Raw genomic sequence first — 21,135 nt, forward strand, 5'->3', positions numbered from 1 at the left:
AGGTACCAGGGCCCCTTTTTATCGCGGGATCCACACCCCTGGACCCGTGAAGCACCCCGCCAGGAAATATGGCTGAAAAAACCAAGCACTGGATCCCGGGGTCCAGCTCTCTAAAAAGAGAAGCGTTACAGGCAAAACCTTGTTTCTTCCGACACGAAGCCCGGGTACCATTCAATTCGGCCTAAAAAGACACTTTGAATGGATCCGGTTGCATAGCTTGCCCCAGCAAAGGAATATTCCACTGGAGCTCAGCCTAGCACATCTTTACTCATGACCAACACCTAAGACACTGGCAAAAAACTGAGGTACTCCCAGTAAGGGGAGGGGTTATATAGGGAGTTAAACTTCCTGTCTAGAATGTGCCAGTGTCCATCACCTAAAGGTGCCTATATAACCCATAACGTAATTACTGTAGCTCTGTGTCCCGTGATATATGATAAAGAAAAGCCGATTACTGATCTTTTGTTTACATCACATGATCAGCTGTCATTGGCCGACAAATGATCACATGGTAAGGGGCCATGATCGGCTTCGATCTGTGATCAGCCGAGTCTTATTGACTTGGTGATCACAGAGAGCGCCCCGCGGGGGGACGCAGGCAGTTAATGCAGGGGAGGACGTCTATTGACGGCCTCCCGGCAATTAAGGTTTTCTCTGAAGCCGTCATTCGGCTATAACGTGGGCGCGAGAAGGTTAAGCAACCACCCCCCACTGCTGCTCCTCCTTTCAAAGACAGCATGCTCAAAGCCATGCTGTCCATGACACAGTTTATGCCAGCTTTATGAGACAGCAGGATGATCTAGAAAGGCTGCCAAACAGTAAAGGTCCCACTCCTAGGGTCCTTTTAAAGGCTCTGGAGCAGGAAGGAGCCCATCCTTCTGTGTTGCTATGGGTATTTTGTTGATTTTTTTTTTATAGCATACATATATAGAATGATGCATTTTAGTTACCATGTATTGTTTTTAGAAGCTAGACGTTCCCTATTCATATGCTAACTAAAGAGGAGTTCCACCCAAAAGTGGAGCTTCCGCTCATTTGTCTCCTCTCCCTCTCCGGTGCCACTTCCGGGAGTCCGCTCTGCGGCCCATGAGCTCTTTGGCAGAAGGACATTCCAGGGTTGGCGGACGATGACTGGGAGGAAGGCATTCAGCAATATCTGCCCCTGGTGATTTCAGCGAGAGACAGGTTCATACAACTGAAGTTTCTGCATCGTGCATACTACTCCCCGGCGCGTTTAGCGAGAATATACCCTGACCGAACGGCTAACTGCCCCAGATGTGGATCAGACGGTGCGGATTTCTTTCACTTGGTCTGGTCCTGTCCTGGAGTCGCAGTTTTTTGGATGAATGTTCTCAATGACATAAACAATATTGGGAAATTGACGGTCCAATACAGCCCAATACCTCTTTTGCTGGGTATTTGTGATTCCCTAGAGGCCCCCTGGGGCCCCCTGGGGTTTTCTACACTGCGTTCTACGCTAGGAAAGCAATACTATTGCAATGGAATCAATCCCAACCGCCCACTAAACAACTATGGCAATCCCTAGTAAATGCAGCACTACCGCAATACAAACTAACGTACTTGGGAAGGAATTGCCCCAAAAAATTTGATAAAATATGGGCAGCGTGGGTAGAAGTGAAACATCTGACCATTGAGTAAGGTCTACAGAATATTCTATAACGTCTCTAGGAATGTGTTGCTTCCACCAATTGTCCTTAAAACACGTCTTAGACACTGGAAGGTGGAGAGGACCGCATGGAAGACAATTAGCAGCCCCTCCCCCCTTATATATTTCTCAGGGATTATGCTTGTGGTATTTTTTTAGAAAATATGACACAAGGAATGTAATAAATGATTTTCACGTTTGCTGCTAATGAACTACTCCTGTAAGGTTATGTAAGCGCGAATCTGCTCATTGTCTGTATGTATCTGTAAACTGATATAAGATGCTTTTTTTGTGAAACTTTAAATAAACTTTATGTAAAAAAAAAAAAAATTAGCGTTTGTAAGGTAGGATATAACACTGGTCCCTGCAATAGCAGGTCTGGATGTGGTGGTAGGGGCCATAGGGCCCCTACCGCCATTTTTACAATCTCAACGATCTTTTTACGATACCAAGATCTTCTGGGCCACACTGGGGCCACAAGAACTACCGACTTCCTTCCCTGCTTGATCCTGCGAAGAAGTCGGGGTAGCAGCAGAATAGGAGGGAATGCATAAATCAGTGAGAACTGATCCCACAGGGTCACCAACGCATCTGTTCCGTATGCGAGTGGATCCCTTGTTCTTGACACAAAGTTGTTGACTTTGTTGTTGAACCTGGATGCAAACAGATCTATGTCTGGGATTCCAAATCTTTGGCATATTGCCCAGAAGATGTCAGGGTGAAGAGATCATTTCCCCGGGAACAACTGCTGGCGACTTAAGTAGTCTGCCTGCCAATTCTCTACCCCTGGAATAAAGATTGCCGATATGCACGGCACATGCTTTTCTGCCCAGGTTAGGATATGGTTGATCTCTCCCTGGGCTGCATGACTTCTGGTGCCCCCTTGGTGATTGGTATAAGCCACTGCTGTGGCATTGTCGGATTGGATCCTGACAGGACAATCCTGCAACCTGAATGTCCAGGCCTTTAAGGCTAGGTACGCTGCCCGAATCTCTAGATTGTTGATGGGCAAGGTCCTTTCGGTTCTGGACCATTTACCTTGGACAGTCGCCTCTTCCAGAACTGCTCTCCAACCCGAAAGGCTGGCATCTGTTGTTACCACCTTCCAGGTAACTGGTAAGAAGGATTTCCCCTTCTGCAGATTCTCGGGTATCAACCACCAACTGAGGTTCCAGGCAGACAGGATACTGTTTTGCAGCAGTCTCGAATGAAACTGAGCATAGGGAACTGTTTCGAATACCCAACAACCTCATGCAAAGGTGAATAGAAGGACCCTTCTTTGCCCTGACCACCTGGACCAGCTCCTTTATGGCGCTGATCTTTGCCTGGGGTAAAAACACCCTCTTCTGGGCTGTATCTATAACCAGACCCAAGTACTCTAGTCTTCTTACTGGCTTTAAAGAAGATTTCTCTGGGTTGAGGACCCAACCTAGGTATTCCAGGTAGTTGACCGTGGTGACCATGCTTTGGTCTAAGCGGGCTACCGACCGGTCTATCAAAAGCAGGTCGTCTAGGTATGCTATAATTGTTATACCTTGAGTCCTTAATCTGGCCAGAGGAAGGCAGAGCTACAAACTGAAAATGAAGTTTTTCCACTTTGAAACGCATATATTTCTGATGAGCGGGGAACATAGGTACATGCAGGTATGCATCCTTGATGTCGACTGATGCCAGAAGTTCTCCTCCTTGAAGGATGGAGACTAATGATCGGATTGATTCCATGCGAAAAGAGCGAATTTTCATGAACCGGTTTAGATCTTTGAGATCTAGAATGGGTCTGACATCTCCATTTGGTTTTGGCACCAGGAAAAGGTTTGAATAAAACCCCAACCCCTGCTTTTCCATGGGGATCACCATGATCACTTTTTGAGACAAAAGTCGGTCTAACGCTTGAAGCAGAGACTTCTTTTTCTCTGGATCTTTGGGAACCTTTGACCTGAGGAAACTGTCAGGGCTGGGCTCAGCCCTTCCTTCTCTGAGCTAGCCACTCAGTTGTTGGCTAATTGCCAGCTCCTTTTTCTCCACAGTGACTCAGCTGTTGATGACCTGCTCGTCAGTCCTGGCTACTTAAAGCCGTCCAGCTCACTTCATCTCTGCCTTTGCCTTTGGTCACATCTCAGAGACTTTCTCCTGCGTTCCTGTTGAAGACTTGCTCGGCTGATGTCCCTTCTGGCTCCTGATCCTGCTTGCTGTACTACTACATTGATCTCTGGCTCGCTGACATTGGCATTGGTTGACTACCCGATCTGGTTTCTGAACTCTGGCTATGTATTGACTATGCTTACTCTGTTTACCTTTTTATTATTATTAAACAAGTGTGATTAACTGTACTTCTGTCTCGGTCTGATTCATGGTTTCTGACAGAAATGAGGAGACGGGAATTCTCGGAACTCTAGTTTGTAACCTAGAGCTATTGTGGAGACCACCCATCTGTCTTGAAAATTCTCCTGCCAGACCCTTGAGAACTGTACCAGTCTTCCCCCCACTCGAGCGAGCAGGGGTACCCCTTCATAAAGAGGCTTTAGCGTTCTGTCTTGTAGGTTTCCTCCCCCAGGACTTCTTTGTCCCTGGGGTTGACCCTGAGGTTTACCTCTTGAACCTGACGGTGGAGGCCATCGCGACTGCCTGGAGGCTGATGTCCCCGACACTGGAGAAAGAGCACGTTTAAATGAGGGACGTTTACTCCTTTTCTTAACTGGCAAAAGGGTACTTTTCCCACTTGATATCTTTTGGAAATATTTCTCCAAATCATCCCCAAACAGCCTTTCACCACGGTAAGGAAACCCAGCCAGGAACTTTTTGCATGGCGCTTCGGCTGACCAATTTTTCAACCATAATATTCTTAGCATATGCACCAATCCAAGCGTAAGGCGAGAGGTCTGAAGAATAGAATCTCTGATTGTGTCAATTGCAAAACACAAAGCCCCTGGCAGCTCGGCTAAATCCTGAGCCTGCTGTTCAGGGAAAACCTTGAGCACCTGTTTCAAGTGGTCTCTCAAGGATTGACACACCCCAATTGCCGCCACTGCAGGTTGAACTACTGAACCTGCCAAAGAAAAAATGTTTTTTAACAGGAATTTCAACTTTTTATCGGTTGGATCCCTAAGCATTTGAGTATTGTCGCCAGGACAAGTCAAACTTTTATTTACAGAGGATATAGCAGCGTCAATTGCTGGTATACCCCACATCATTGTAATTTTTTCCTCAATAGGATAAAGTGTTGAAAACTTTTTCGGAGGGAAAAAGTTCTTATCTTGGTGATCCCACTCAGAATATATAAGCTTTCCCAGCAATGAATGGACAGGAAAGGCACGCAAAGCTTGAGGAGGCTTCAGTGAACCCAAACCAGAAGTGGGCTTTTCAACCCACTCAATTAAGGGTAGCTTAAATGTGGAGCGGACCATTTCAGTAAAAGATTTCTCAGCCTGTGAAGCTGAAGAAGGTCCTTCCCCACTTGATCCCTCAGAAGAGGAGTCATCAATCTCTTCACAGTCCCCTAAGGGAGAATCATCTTCCCTCTCCCATTGTTCCTCTGTTTGAGGGTCCTGGGTGGTAGAAGGGGACCTAATGCCTTTTCTTCCATTCTGTGAAAATGCGATTAAAGCCACTAATCTTTCCTCCAATCCAATCATGGCTGAGGAGAAAACCTCCTCAGTAATATATACAGGGGCTGAAATGCCGGAAGCAGTTACAACCCCTGACAACCCCGATGGCTCGCTCTGACCAGCCTCCCTAGGCCTTTCAGGGGGTGATGGCGTTGCAGAGGGAGGGTCCTCAGAGCCTGAGGGAGATCCCTTTGAGCCCCTGTTTTTTGGGGTATTTGTACCTACCCTGAGCACAAATGCAGAGTTACTACCAGAAAATGCACCCACTGCTGAGCAAATAGTCCAGCAACTGCCGCTGCTATCAAGGCTCAGCCTGCTTAAGTAAATGTGTCCTGAGAATGCCTGTGTCACCAACACTCACATGTCCCCATCTGCTCTGTGTCCCTCCATCAGCTGAATGCACCTGCAAAAAGGTGTACTTATAGCCTACACAGTCCCTGCGTTGTAAACATTGAAGCATGTCAACGCCGCGCTAAGCCCTGCCCCCTCCCTCCAACTTCCCACAGCTCCCCCTCACTTTTTTCATAAAAGACTGCTTTCCCGCGCAAGCGGGGCTCCGATCCGACTGGATCGGCATGCAGGGGGGGCTGGGGAGGAGGAGAGCTGCTGGAAGAAATCCGCCGTACTATGGCGGTGGTGGTGGGAGCGGCGCGGCATACCGCCGACTGGTCTGCGCTCCCTCTGCCTTCCTGGAGAGAAAGAAATACTATTCCATGTGGGGGATATCTAAAAGAAAAGCCCCCCTTCCAACATCTTACCTGAGGCTTGGGCTGGAGGAAGCGTGCACCTTGTAATGACACAGAGTGAGACTGATAAGCATGGAACAGGTACGTGTTTTTGACAGCCCCCGGTGACAACTTTAGGCATGACAACATTTTACTTAAAGGAGAAAACCCATAAGAATTAGAAAATTCCTTAGGAATCGCCCCTTACCTTATCCAGCTGCAGGGTTCTGTGGTAAACCAGAAAGACCCAATCTTCACCACTCATGGTGGGCTCCATTTAAAAAACCTTCAGGTACCAGGGCCCCTTTTTATCGCGGGATCCACACCCCTGGACCCGTGAAGCACCCCGCCAGGAAATATGGCTGAAAAAACCAAGCACTGGATCCCGGGGTCCAGCTCTCTAAAAAGAGAAGCGTTACAGGCAAAACCTTGTTTCTTCCGACACGAAGCCCGGGTACCATTCAATTCGGCCTAAAAAGACACTTTGAATGGATCCGGTTGCATAGCTTGCCCTAGCAAAGGAATATTCCACTGGAGCTCAGCCTAGCACATCTTTACTCATGACCAACACCTAAGACACTGGCAAAAAACTGAGGTACTCCCAGTAAGGGGAGGGGTTATATAGGGAGTTAAACTTCCTGTCTAGAATGTGCCAGTGTCCATCACCTAAAGGTGCCTATATAACCCATAACGTAATTACTGTAGCTCTGTGTCCCGTGATATATGATAAAGAAAAGCCGATTACTGATCTTTTGTTTACATCACATGATCAGCTGTCATTGGCCGACAAATGATCACATGGTAAGGGGCCATGATCGGCTTCGATCTGTGATCAGCCGAGTCTTATTGACTTGGTGATCACAGAGAGCGCCCCGCGGGGGGACGCAGGCAGTTAATGCAGGGGAGGACGTCTATTGACGGCCTCCCGGCAATTAAGGTTTTCTCTGAAGCCGTCATTCGGCTATAACGTGGGCGCGAGAAGGTTAAGCAACCACCCCCCACTGCTGCTCCTCCTTTCAAAGACAGCATGCTCAAAGCCATGCTGTCCATGACACAGTTTATGCCAGCTTTATGAGACAGCAGGATGATCTAGGAAGGCTGCCAAACAGTAAAGGTCCCACTCCTAGGGTCCTTTTAAAGGCTCTGGAGCAGGAAGGAGCCCATCCTTCTGTGTTGCTATGGGTATTTTGTTGATTTTTTTTTTTATAGCATACATATATAGAATGATGCATTTTAGTTACCATGTATTGTTTTTAGAAGCTAGACGTTCCCTATTCATATGCTAACTAAAGAGGAGTTCCACCCAAAAGTGGAGCTTCCGCTCATTTGTCTCCTCTCCCTCTCCGGTGCCACTTCCGGGAGTCCGCTCTGCGGCCCATGAGCTCACCATGGGTCTCCCTCCTCCTCCTTCCGCCTCCCCCTGTCGCCGGGCCAGTAGGAGAGAGGAGCGGGACCTCGCACATGCGCAGTAGGGTTTCCGGCATGAAGCTGTAAGGCTACACTGCCAGGTTCCCTTACCCACAATGGCAGCAGCAGCACCCGACAGCTGATGGAAACATCAGCTGCAGTGCCAACATCGTTGGACTCCAGGACAGGTAAGTGTCCTATTATTAAAAGCCAGCAGCTGCAGTATGTTTAGCTGCTGGCTTTTTTTTTTTTTTGGGTGGACCTCCGCTTTAACTAATTTGACTGGTTCATGGACCTCATTGATTAGGAAGTGATGTTGGCAGGAAGTGGGGAGAGGGGGGGGGACAAGGGACTTGAACTCAGCCATGTACTGAAGATAAAGGGAAGAAGTAGGTTTGGAGGCCTCAGAGAAGTATGGAGCTGTTTTGGATCATAGGTAGAAAGAAGATGACTCAAGTTAACCCTTTCGCGCCTAAGAGTAAAAAAATCTCTATGCCTAAGCACAATTTTGCAACTTTGACATGTGTTAGTAAAACCATACATATCATCACAACTACTACTGCATCCAGGTGAATTGTAGCTTTTTTTTTTTTTTTTAGGACAAATTAAGCTTTCATTTGGTATTAAATGGTTATGCATATCTCCTGATTCTTTTTTTTTTATTATCAAAGGAAAACCTTGATCTTTGACCCTTGACTTGACTTGAATCAAACACTAACCCTGGCACTGACCTAGATCAAACCTTGATCTTGGTATTTTTTTTTTTTATTATTATTTATTTGTTTTTATTTTTACACACTCTTTTTTTTTCCCTCTCTGCAAGGAAAAGAAAGATACATTGTATCTTTCCTCTTCATTCACAGAGAGAGAAACACAGGGCCGGGCTTCACAGTGACTAATCACTGTGGTAGCCAGGCAGAGGCTACCACAGCGATCAGGTGACCCAGAATTGAGAGTTCCAGGTACTGATTGTTAGTACGGGGCTCAAGGCTCTCATGGAGACCCTGGTCTCTGTGCTGGGAGTGCCCTGTGCGGCGCGCTCCCAGGCCAAAGGGAGATATGCATAAATGTGGCCCCATGGAAAAAAAGCCCAGTGCAGTGGAGCTGCATATATATGTTACGTCGGTGGGAAGGAGTTAAGTAACTCAATTGCTAGGAGGGACACACAGCTTGTAAAAATTGATGGGTTTGGTTCTGCTTTAACCGCTTGCCGCCCGCCCACCATCAAATGACGGAGAGACAGTGTGGCTCTTGTTCTGGGAGGACGTCATATGACAGTGCCCAGAACAGCCACGATTGCGTGCCCAGCGCGGCAATTGTGGCCTCACTGTGTTTCTAGGACACGGCGCGACCCCGATCTCTGTAAAGAACCTCGGCTCTTTAACCATGTGATCGGCTGTGTCCAATCACAAGGAATTGAGATTCCCTCCAGGTCTGGTATGGATTTTAAGGGGAACCTCGCGCCAAAATTTAAAAAAAAAATGGCGTGGGGTCCCCCCAAAAATCCATACCAGACCCTTATCCAAGCACGCAACCTGGCAGGCCGCAGGAAAAGAGGGGGGGACAAGAGAGCGCCCCCCCCTCCTGAACCGTACCAGGCCACATGCCCTCAACATTGGAAGGGTGCTTTGGGGTAGCCCCCAAAAGCACCTTGTCCCCATGTTGATGATGACAAGGGTCTCATCCCCACAACCCTTGCCTGGTGGTGGTGGGGGTTTGCGGGCGGGGGGGCTTATCGGAATCTGGAAGCTCCCTTTAACAAGGGGACCCCCAGATTCTGGCCCTCCCCCCTGTGTGAAATGGTAAGGGGGGTACAAAAGTACCCCTACCATTTCACAAAAAGTGTCAAAAATGTTAAAAATTACAAGAGACAGTTTTTGACAATTCCTTTATTTAAATGCTTCTTCTTTCTTCTATCTTCTTTCTTCTATCTTCTATCTTCTATCTTCCTTCGGTTTCTTCCTTTCTTCATGGTGGATGTGGAGCGGCCCGAGAAGAAGAAGGAAAGAAGACACCGCGGAGGAAGATGCCGGACGAGAACACCGGAGGAAGAACCAGAAGAACCAGAAGAAGAAGAAGATGGAGGAAGAAACCAAAGGAAGATAGAAGAAAGAAGAAGCATTTAAATAAAGAAATTGTCAAAAACTGTCTTATGTCATTTTTAACATTTTTGACACTTTTTTTGTGAAATGGTAGGGGTACTCCCTTACCATTTCACACAGGGGGGAGGGCCTGGACCTGGGGGTCCCCTTGTTAAAGGGGGCTTCCAGATTCCGATAAGCCCCCCGCCCGCAGACCCCCAAAACCACCGGGCAAGGGTTGTGGGGACGAGGCCCTTGTCCCCATCAACATTGGGACAAGGTGCTTTTTGGGGCTACCCCAAAGCACCCTCCCAATGTTGAGGGCATGTGGCCTGGTACGGTTCAGGAGGGGGGGTGCTCTCTCGTCCCCCCTCTTTTCCTGCGGCCTGCCAGGTTGCATGCTTGGAGAAGTGTCTGGTATGGATTTTTGGGGGGACCCCACGCCATTTTTAAAAAAAATTTTGGCGCGAGGTTCCCTTTAAAACCCATACTAGACCTGGAGGGTCTGGTATAGATTTTGAGGGGGACCCCACGCCATTTATTTTTTTATTTTGGCCGGGGTTCCCCTTAATATGCATACCAGACCTGAAGGGCCTAGTATGGAATTTAGGGGGACCCCCCACGCCATTTTTTTTTTAAATTTTGGTTCGGGGTTCCCCTGTGGGGAATTCCCATGCCGTTTTTATCAATGAACTTTTATGTGTATTGTCGGACCGGCAATTCATTAATAGCCGCGAGTAGTTTTAAATTAATTTTTTTTCCTTTGAAATGTCATTTTGCTGTCAGACTGTTCTAAACACGGGAAACACGCGCCCCTTTACAGGCATACTATAGACACCCCCCAGGTACGAAATTTAAAGGAATATTACACTTTTATTGTTTCACTTTAAGCATTATTAAAATCACTGCTCCCGAAAAAACATCCATTTTTAAAACTTTTTTTTGCATTGATCCATGTCCCCTGGGACAGGACCCAGGTCCCCAAACACTTTTTATGACAATAACTTGCATATAAGCCTTTAAAATGAGCACTTTTGATTATTTATGTTCGTGTCCCATAGACTTTAACGGTGTTCGCGTGTTCGAACAAATTTTTTGCCTGTTCGCATGTTCTGGTGCGAACCGAACAGGGGGGTGTTCGGCTCATCCCTAGTCCTGACTATGACAACAGTGCCTTTTGGAGACCAGGAAGTAAAACAAATATCTTTGATTCTACAAAATAATTTAGGCATGTTTAGAGATATGCATACAGAGCTGCATGCACCATGGATTTTTGTGTTTGGGTGTAAAGGTCCACTTTAACATCCGTAGTGGATCCGCTGACATTTGCCTGCTTATTTAGCAGTTGCAGATTGGTTTACTTAAGCTGGCCATATATTATACAATTTTCTTATTGAATTTCCTTTAGATTTACCTCCAACTATGTAGTGAAAGGGTCTGCCTGATTGCATACACATTTAAAGTGTTTAGGTTTGACCTCATATTATATGATTTTGGTCAATCTAAAGGAAAACTGTACAAGAAAATTGTAAAATGTATGGCCAACCTTAGGTTAACACAGCCCATAGATGAGTACATTTTTTTATGTTCAACCAGCTGCTTAAACGAAAAAAAATTACTTAATTTCCTCTTCTACACATTTGATATGGATGAGGGACTCCTTCCTGTTGAACAATTGTATTCTGACAGTGGGGAGACTTCCCTGTTATCAGAATACAATGATCAGCACTGTTGGCTTTAGCTGGCAGCACTGATCGAGCTGAGAAAATCCAACAGGCTGGTTCTACAGACATCAGTTGGTAGATTGACTTCTGTCCAACCAGATTGCCCATACATGCATCAAAATTTGGCCGGTCCCTGCTAAACTGGCCGAATTTTGCTCCAGGTATGGTCTGCAGTCTTATGCTGCAGTCATGTCTAACAGTGGATGTTTGTTCCTTTGCTAATTAAAAGTGATTCATGGACTTAAAATGTAAGTCCACCCTAAAACTAAAATCCCTGCACCTACAGACATCCACATGCTAACACTAACCTATCTAGCCCTGTGAAGAAGAAATCAGTATACATACCTTTTCTGAAGCTGAGCCAGCTTTGGGAGTAGAAGCAACAGGACACTGAGCTTCCCAGTGAAAGGCTGTACAGGGGGAGTGTCAGAACAAGTCTGATCATTGGTGGCTAGTAGGCTGAGTTCCCAGTATAACTAGGGAACTAACCACGGTTTGTTCTCCTGCTTAGTGTGGTCAGTTTTTAAAGGTAAAGCAGAGGGAATGGCAGGTACTCCAGGAATTCCACATAAAGGAAGCAATACAAAGAGAACAGGATACTTTTTTATACAAGTGCATGGTACAACAGGCACATATCAGCAATATGAAATGTTGGGGTAACAACCAACTGCATTTGAACAACACTATGTGGTTCATGTCATGTCTGTGGGAGGAAGCATTGAAAAATGGGGAGACCGAGAAACTGCCACTTCCAGAAGTGTTGGTCTCCACAGAAAACTTCAGCAGAGGATCACCTCTTAAGCAGAACAGTGTTTTGAGGTGCAGGTAGAAGGAAAGGTAAGGTCATTTAACAGATCATAGTTTTTCTTTTCATTCTATAGCAGGTTTTTAAATATATATATAGTTATATTATAGAGGGCATTATAGTTAGATGCCTAAATGTTACATTGTCAGCCTTACATTTAGGTCATCGTGTGGTCTGCAGTACACTTATTCTAAACATATGGAGAGGGATGAGATATGTTTTGAGAGTAATACAAACCTGAATTAAATTGTCGTCAGCTAATGGTAAGATGTTTATTCCAGTCTTCAAGTCGAGACTGTTCATGATGTTCTCAATTTTCTTGTTTACAGTTAAACATACCTCCCAACTTTTTGAGATGGGAACGAGGGACACCTATTAGCAAAAGTATGTAGGCATAGGACACGCCCCCTGCTAACCCCCTATACAAAAAAGGATTAGCTAAACTCACAAGTGCGTTTTTTTTTTTTTTTTTACGATTACTATTCCTTTTTACTGGCTTTTAAACTTTACAAATGCAGAAATTTAGAAATTGGATGAAAGGTTTAACATTGGGAAACACTGTTTGAAAGATACAAACTGCATTTTATCTACAACTATATGGATCAGACCCAAACAAGGAGGCAAGAGGGACAGAGGGAATTCATTACAAATCAGGGTCAGTTCCTCAAAATCAGGGACAGTTGGGAGCTATGGTTAATGGGGGATTGGGCATATATGCAATGTCAAACTTAGAGGTACCTGTATGAATATGTGTCAGGGATACCATGGCAGATATTTTGGGCATGACTGCTGATTTTAAAAAAGTTGGTAGACATGTGTTGTCCTAAATTTGAGCTGCCTTAAATGTAGCTAAATTGGGAAACTGGAGGTCACCCCCAAGTAATCATTGTGCAGAGCACTGTTACATTGGCATATACTGTTGTCATGCCTTCTTTAATAAGGCTTGTAATTTTCCTATTGACTCTTTGGTTCCGGATCCATCTTCGGTATGTTTACTAATTGTGTCTTTATAGATAGATAGGGAGGCACTAATTGTATGATCTTTATTAATTGCATTTTGTCTGTATCTGTTACAGTTTTACTCTATCTTGTATCAATAAAAGTTCAAAAGGATTCTGCGCCTACTGGAATGCATTGGCATGAGAGGAGTTAACAGTGTGCACAAATACACCTCAGTCAAGTGTAGTGAGGGGCATAACAGTAATACGAAGGCTTCTAAGCACGGCTGACATACAGAACAGCAGTAAAACAAAGGCTTCTAAGCACGGCTATCATACAGAACGCCAGTAATACAGCAGTGTTATCAGCTTCCATATAGCCGGACATCATGTCACAGACAAAGTCAGAGCACTTCACAACAAGGTCAGAAGTTTACTCCATGAGCACAAGGAGGTCAGTGAAAAGTGAAACAATCGCCATTGCCCGCGCAAAGGCGGAATCTGCAAAAGTAAAAGTTGACTTTGTGGCAAAGGAGGCCAAAATAAAAGCTGCATTCACCGAAAAAGAGATGCAACTTATATTAAAAAAGTTACGTATGGAAACTGCATTAGAGGAAATAGCTGCAGAGAAGAAGTCAGCGGCTGCTGCGACCGAGGCAGACACCTTAGAAGAACTTGCAAAGCCCACCAGTGAGCGGCTCAGCAACGTACTTGAAAGAAAATCTGTTCCTAACAACGGTGCAGAGTGTACCTCAGAATATGTGCGGCGACACGCCGAACCAGACAACTGCCCACTTACAGCGCCGAGAGTGCAATCAACCCCCGCCATTCACACACCTTTCATCAAGCAAGAAAGTAATCCCGCACTCAGTCAGTTTTCTGCACATTCTGCATCCAGGCTATCAAAACACTACGTTACAGTTGACCAAATCGAAAATGAAGAACGCCGGGTTAAAAGACACAGCGACGGTATTTCTGATGACCGCAAATACACACCAAGTTCCTGGCACAACAGAGCGCCCCCTGGCTACTCACACAATGATCAAGGTATGTCAGATTTCTTCAAGTTCTTAGCACGACGTGAACTATTAGCAAAGGGACTTGCAAAGTTTAACGATCGCCCTGAAAGTTATAGAGCATGGCGTTCATCTTTCAGAAATGCAACTAGGGATCTTGATTTAAAGGCAAGTGAAGAAGCCGATCTCTTAGTCAATTGGCTGGGGAATGAGTTGTCAGAACATGCAAGGAGAATCAGAGACATTAACATTAATTACCCAACCAGAGGGCTGAGCATAATATGGGAGAGGGTTGATGAATGTTACAGTTCCCCAGAAGTTATAGAAAACTCTCTTTTTAAAACAATAGAGGACTTTCCCAGGATTCCTAAAAAAGGCTACCAGAAGCTGAGAGAATTGAGTGACCTAGTGACAAAACTCCAAATAGCCAAAGCAGAAGGAGACTTGCCAGGCCTTGCCTTTCTGGACACAGACCGTGGCGTTAACTCTATAGTGCAAAAGCTACTTTACAGCCTTCAAGAAACCTGGATTTCCCGAGGCTCCAAATACAAGCAAAAGCACAACGTCCCCTTCCCACCATTCTCTTATTTTGTGGATTTTATTCGCTATCAAGCTAAGGTTAAAAATGATCCTAGTTTTAACATCTCATCATCTGACTCTGCTCTCCCTAGGTCAAGTAAGCCTGCTCTAACCCGCAACTTCAAAAAAGCACCTGTTGCAGTACGCAAAACAAGTGTATCTCCAACACAGAATCCAAGCAGAGAGTGTCCTCTTCACAAGAAGCCTCATTCGTTGTTAAAGTGCAGAGGTTTTAGAGAAAGGACTCTCCAAGATCGCAGAACCTTCCTCAAGGTAAACCGACTTTGTTACAAGTGCTGCTCATCAACTTCTCACCTTGGGAAAGACTGTAAGGTGAGCATCAACTGCTCTGAGTGCAACAGCTCAGAGCACAACACAGCTCTACATCCAGGGCCAGCGCCATGGACTGTTACCCCCTCACCCCAAGTGGAAGAGCACGGCGGAGAGCAACAAGACACAGTACCTCCTGTAGTTAGACCCCGGTGCACCCAAGTCCGTGGAGAAGGTCTGTCTAACAAATCCTGCTCTAAGATTTGTCTTGCTACAGTTTACCCCACGGGTCGCAGAGAAAAAGCTGTAAAGCTATACGTGATCCTGGACGATCAAAGCAACAGATCACTCGCCAGCTCAGCCTTCTTTGACACTTTCAAAATCAAGGAAGTCGGCTCTTCATATTTACTCAAGACTTGTACAGGGGTAAGTGAAGAAATTGGGAGAAGAGCCATTGGTTACCAAATCGAATCCTTTGATGGTCAGACAACCCTGCCTCTGCCAACTCAAATCGAGTGCAATCAGTTCCCAACGGACAGAGAGGAGATCCCTACACCAGAGGTGGCACTTCATCACGGACATCTGAAGGGCATAGCACATCTCATCCCTGAACTGGATCCCCAGGCTGAGATAGCACTTCTCCTTGGGAGGGACATCATCAGAGTTCACAAGGTAAGAAAACAAATCAATGGTCCTCACAATTCCCCCTATGCCCAAAGGCTAGATCTAGGATGGGTCATCTTAGGCAACGTATGCCTAGGGAGTGTTCACAAACCAACCAGTGTGAACTCTCTCTTTACAAAGACACTAGAAGGCGGGCATCCATCCCTATTTCAGCCTTGCACCAACAGATTCCTTGTAAGAGAGAAGCCTGCCAGTGTAATTCATTCCAACCCTTACACCGCTAATCTACTTTGTCATGAAGACAGAGATCATTTAGGGTGCTCAGTTTTCCAAAGGACTAAAGAAGATCACAAAATTGGCCCATCTATTGAAGATCATATCTTCTTGGAGATAATGAGACAGGCATTCTACAAAACCAATGAAAGCAGCTGGGTGGCACACCTGCCTTTCAAAGCGCAGAGACCCCATCTTGCTAACAACAGAGAACAAGCTTTGAAACGCTTTTTTTCCCTCAGATCCAATTTTCAAAAAAAAAACAGAAATGAAAGGGCATTTCTTCTCATTCATGAGTAAGATGTTTGACGATGGCCATGCTGAGATAGCCCCACCTCTAAAAGACAATGAAGAGTGCTGGTACCTACCAATCTTCGGCGTCTACCACCCCAAGAAGCCAGGTAAAATCTGGGTAGTGTTTGACTCCAGCTCACGGCATCAAGGGGTCTCATTAAATGATGTCCTCCTAAAGGGACCAGATCTCAACAACACACTTCTTGATGTTCTCATCAGATTCCGCAAAGAAGCAGTTGCCATAGTTGCAGACATTCAGCAAATGTTCCACAGCTTCCAAGTCATGGAAGAACACAGGAACTTCTTGAGATTCCTATGGTTCAAAGACAATGACCCTCCTAAAAACATTACGGAATACCGCATGAAAGTGCACGTTTTTGGTAACAGTCCATCTCCTGGTGTTGCCATCTATGGACTTAAGCTATCTGCCCAAGAAGGTGAGGAAGACGTTACACAGTTTATTGAAAGAGACTTTTATGTAGATGATGGTCTGAAATCACTTTCTTCACCCGAAGCTGCAATAAGTCTACTCAAGAGGACTCCAAGCACACTTGCCTCTTCAAATCTCAGACTGCATAAGATAGCATCAAACAGCAAGATCGTCATGGAGGCCTTCCCTTCCCAAGATTATGCCAGTGACTTCAAAGATCTGGACTTAGCTACAGACTCCCTTCCTATGCACGCAGCCTAGGACTCATCTGGGACCTCAAGTCTGACACCCTTACCTTTCAGGTTGACCAAGAGCTAAAGCCCTTCACACGGCGAAGTGTCTTATCCACCATCAACAGCCTGTATAATCCACTCAGGTTTGCAGCACCAGTTACCATCCAAGGTAAGATTCTGCTTAGAGAGCTTACTGCAGACACATGTGATTGGGATTCTCCACTACCTCCTGAGAAAGAGACATTATGGGTAACATGGAGAGACTCTTTAAAGACTTTATCCAACCTACACGTACATAGACCATACACCCACTTTCCTCCCACAAGGGTTCAGTCTACAAAGTTATGTGTATTCTGCGATGCTTCAGTTAAAGCAATAGGAGCAGTAACCTACCTCAAGTCAGTAGACATCGAGGGCCAAGTTCATATTGGGTTTGTTATGGGCAAAACCAAGCTAGCACCATGTCCTGAAACCACCATTCCAAGATTGGAACTGTGTGCTGCTGTACTAGCAGTAGAATTAGCAGAACTTATTACATCTGAGATGGATCTAGAACTCGAGGACACAGAGTTTTACACAGACAGCAAGGTAGTGTTGGGCTACATTTACAACGAAAGTAGGAGATTCTATGTCTATGTACAAAACAGAGTCCTAAGGATCAGGAAGTCGACACTGACTCAGATATCCGTCCTCAGGTTTCCACACTACATACAACAATTTCTAACCAACTGTTGGGATCCAAGCGCTTCCACAAATTCTCCACTTGGAAGTCCTTACAGAGAGCTACTGCCAGCGCCTACCACTCCAGTAAGGGAGACATATGTACTGTTAGAACCTGAATCTGACTCAGATATCCATCCTCAGGTTTCCACACTACATACAACAATTTCTAACCAACTGTTGGGATCCTTGCACAAATTCTCCACTTGGAAGTCCTTACAAAGAGCTACTGCTTGCTTGGTTCACATAGCCATATCCTTTAAAGGTACCCCTACAAGACCAAGTTGTTGCAAAGGTTGGCATTACTGCCACAAACCATATACAGTAGATGAACTCACAGAAGCAAAAAATGTAATCATCCGCTGTGTCCAACAAGAGACTTATGCAGTAACACTAGGATGTCTTCAAAATCGCAAGAACATTCCAAAGAACTGTCCTCTAAGGAAGCTCAACCCCTTTATAGACAATGAAGGACTGTTAAGAGTTGGAGGACGTATTTCAAATGCAGGACTTGATAGTGGTGAAAGCAATCCTATCATAATACCAAATAACCATGTTGCTTCTTTACTTGTGGAACTCTACCACACACAGACAAAACACCATGGACATTTGTTCACCGAAAGAGCCTTGCGTGCAGCTGGACTCTGGATAGTGGGAGCCAAGAGACTTGTGAGTAAAACCATTTTCAAATGTATCACCTGTCATAAGTTTCGTGGTATGTTTCAAACCCAGAAAATGGCTAACCTTCCTGCAGACCGACTCAGTACAGAACCCCCTTTCACAAACGTCGGTATTGATGTGTTTGGGCCTTGGGCTGTCATCACACGACAAACCAGAGGAGGCAGTGCCAACAGCAAACATTGCGATGTAATGTTTACTTGTATGTGCATCAGAGCTGTACACATAGAAGTAACTGAGTCCTTGGACACATCCAGCTTTATCAATGCCCTGAGACATTTCATCCCTATTAGAGGCCCTGTCAAGCACATACGCTCTGATAGAGGAACCAACTTTGTTGGAGCTTGCAAAGAATTGAATATCACTTCAAACCTTGACACAGAATGTGTAGAGAGATATTTTTCAGATCAGGGTTGTACATGGACATTTAACCCCCCACACTCTTCTCACATGGGAGGTGCCTGGGAGCGTATGATTGGTATGGCTCGAAGAATCCTAGATTCAATGTTTCTACATTTAGGAACTTTGAAACTGACACATGAGACTCTGACCACATTCAAGGCTGAAGTATCAGCTGTAATGAATGCCAGACCTTTGACATCTATACCTAATGATCCTAAAGATCCTTTCTTGCTTACACCTTCCACTTTGCTCACTCAGAAAGTTGAGGTGATCACAGCTCCTCCAGTCATTCTAGACCCAAAGAACTTATACATATGTCAATGGAAAAGAGTACAAGTGTTAGCTGATACCTTTTGAAACAAGTGGAAGAAACAATACTTGTCTAATCTACAGACCAGGAACAAGTGGCAAGACAGCAAACCCAACTTAGAACCTGGTGCCATCATTCTCATGAAAGACTCTCAATCCAGGAGAAATGAGTGGCCTTTGGGTCTGATAACCCAAGTGTTTCCCAGTGAAGATGGAAACGTCAGGAAAGTTGAGCTCAAAGTCATTAGGCAAGACCAGCCTAAACTTTTCCTCAGATCTGTTTCTGAACTTATTTTGTTACTCTCCTCCGGAGTGCCATGATGTGTGGTATCCGTGGGAAACCAGGCGGAGAGTGTCATGCCTTCTTTAATAAGGCTTGTAATTTTCCTATTGACTCTTTGGTTTAATTACATTACTCTATGCTGCCATCTAGTGGCCATTTTGTATAACTGCGCTATATCTATTTCAAAGTAGTTATTTAGAATAGCTGGTTAGATTTGGTACATGCAAGCCTCCCTACTTTCAATCCCATCAGGCCTTGCATCAGCTTCCTCCAGCCATTTCCTCTCTTTTCTATGAAGCAAGTACATCTGCTGCTAAGCTCTACACTAGCCATCCGGATCCATCTTCGGTATGTTTACTAATTGTGTCTTTAGCTAGATAGATAGGGAGGCACTAATTGTATGATCCTTATTAATTGCATTTTGTCTGTATCTGTTACAGTTTTACTCTATCTTGTATCAATAAAAGTTCAAAAGGATTCTACGCCTACTGGAATGCATTGGTATGAGAGGAGTTAACAGTGTGCCCAAATACACCTCAGTCACGTGTAGTGAGGGGCATAACAACTGTACTAACTAGAATGTAGTAAACAGGTATCTGCCTTATATGTATGTATTTGCACATAAATCTTCTTCTCCCCACACATACTTTCCCTCACCTTTTGTGGGCCTATAAGGTGTGTAAGAATCTGCTGCCCATCAACAGGAGGCAGCCTCTGGCAATCATTTTTTTATCAGGCAAAATACTTTTCTCAAATATAAGTTAGTCCCATATCTGCTGCCAACACACATTTTATTTTTTAAGAAAATTATCATATGTTGTGAATACACTGGCCAAACTCACAATAGTTCCTGAAATAGCTGAAGAGACTGATGCACAGTGAGTCACTTTTGAAAAACTGTCTTTTTGCAAAATGTCTTATTAATGGCATTAATCACCTCCTTGTTCCTGAGGCTATATATAACGGGATTTAACACTGGAGATGCAATGGCATACAAAGCCGATACAACTTTATCAGCTTCTAACTGGTTGCTGAAGGCAGGCCGTACATAGGTGTAGATGACTCCACCATAAAAGATAGTCACTACAGTAAGGTGGGAGGCGCAGGTTGAGAAGGCCTTCTTTTTTTTCTCAGCAGAACGAATTTTCATAATAGTGGAAATGATGTATGTATAGGAAATAACAGTGAGAATAAAACATATCATTCCCAGCAGAACATCGGATGCTACAATAACAATATCATTAACATATGTGTCAGAATTTGCCAACTTTAAAACTGGAGGAATTTCACAGAAAAAATGGTCAATGATGTTTTGCTCTCTAAAGCTGAGTTTCAATATGAGGCATGTATGAGTCATTGAGTTCACAGAGCCAAGGATCCAAGCAGCTCCTGCCAGACATACACATGCTGTCCTGCTCATTATTGTTTTGTACCTTAAAGGGAAGCATATTGCCACATACCTGTCATATGCCATAACTGTCAGAAGAATCAGTTCAGTACTTAAAGCAGCAGTGAATAGATATAACTGGGAGATACAGCCAGAATATGAGATGGTCTTCTTATCTATCACAAGTATCTGGAGCATCTTGGGGATAGCAGCCGTTGTGCAACAAATGTCCAGTATGGAAAGATTAATAAGAAAGAAATACATTGGAGTGTGAAGACGAGAATCTGAACTTATAACAATTGATATCAATATATTTCCAACGAATGCCATTATGTAAATCAGTAAGAATATGGTAAAGAAAAGAGGTTGGAGATTTGGGTAGTGGGAGAGCCCTACCAAAAGGAACTGCATGAAGGATGTTTGATTCATTTTGGATGACAAGATTTATTCCTGTAAAACACAAGTAAACATATAGGCCATATATTAACCCAGAATTTAAAAGAATTTACAAACAATTATATCCTATTTGATTTCTTACACGTTCAAGAACAGAGAAAAAAACAAACATGAAAAGGATACATGACTGATGGTCATTTCCATCTGCAGTGTGTTGCATTGAGGATACGGATAAACTGATGAGGGGTAGGTGCTTTGTATGGCAGAACATGCAAATAGATGCATCTAGA

At 44.7% G+C, this 21,135-nt stretch overlaps 1 protein-coding gene across 1 annotated transcript; it reads right to left on the reverse strand.

The window, feature by feature from the left end:
- Positions 1–19,945: 19,945 nt before the first annotated feature.
- LOC141126851 (olfactory receptor 13G1-like) lies at positions 19,946–20,884 on the reverse strand. Its single transcript, XM_073612861.1, has one exon. The coding sequence runs from the start codon at positions 20,876–20,878 to the stop codon at positions 19,946–19,948; it is 933 nt and encodes a 310-aa protein (XP_073468962.1). The 5' UTR covers positions 20,879–20,884.
- Positions 20,885–21,135: the final 251 nt, after the last annotated feature.

This window comes from Aquarana catesbeiana, linkage group LG01 (genome assembly GCF_042186555.1).
Source record: "Aquarana catesbeiana isolate 2022-GZ linkage group LG01, ASM4218655v1, whole genome shotgun sequence".
In the NCBI taxonomy this organism is placed as follows: Eukaryota; Metazoa; Chordata; class Amphibia; order Anura; family Ranidae; genus Aquarana; species Aquarana catesbeiana.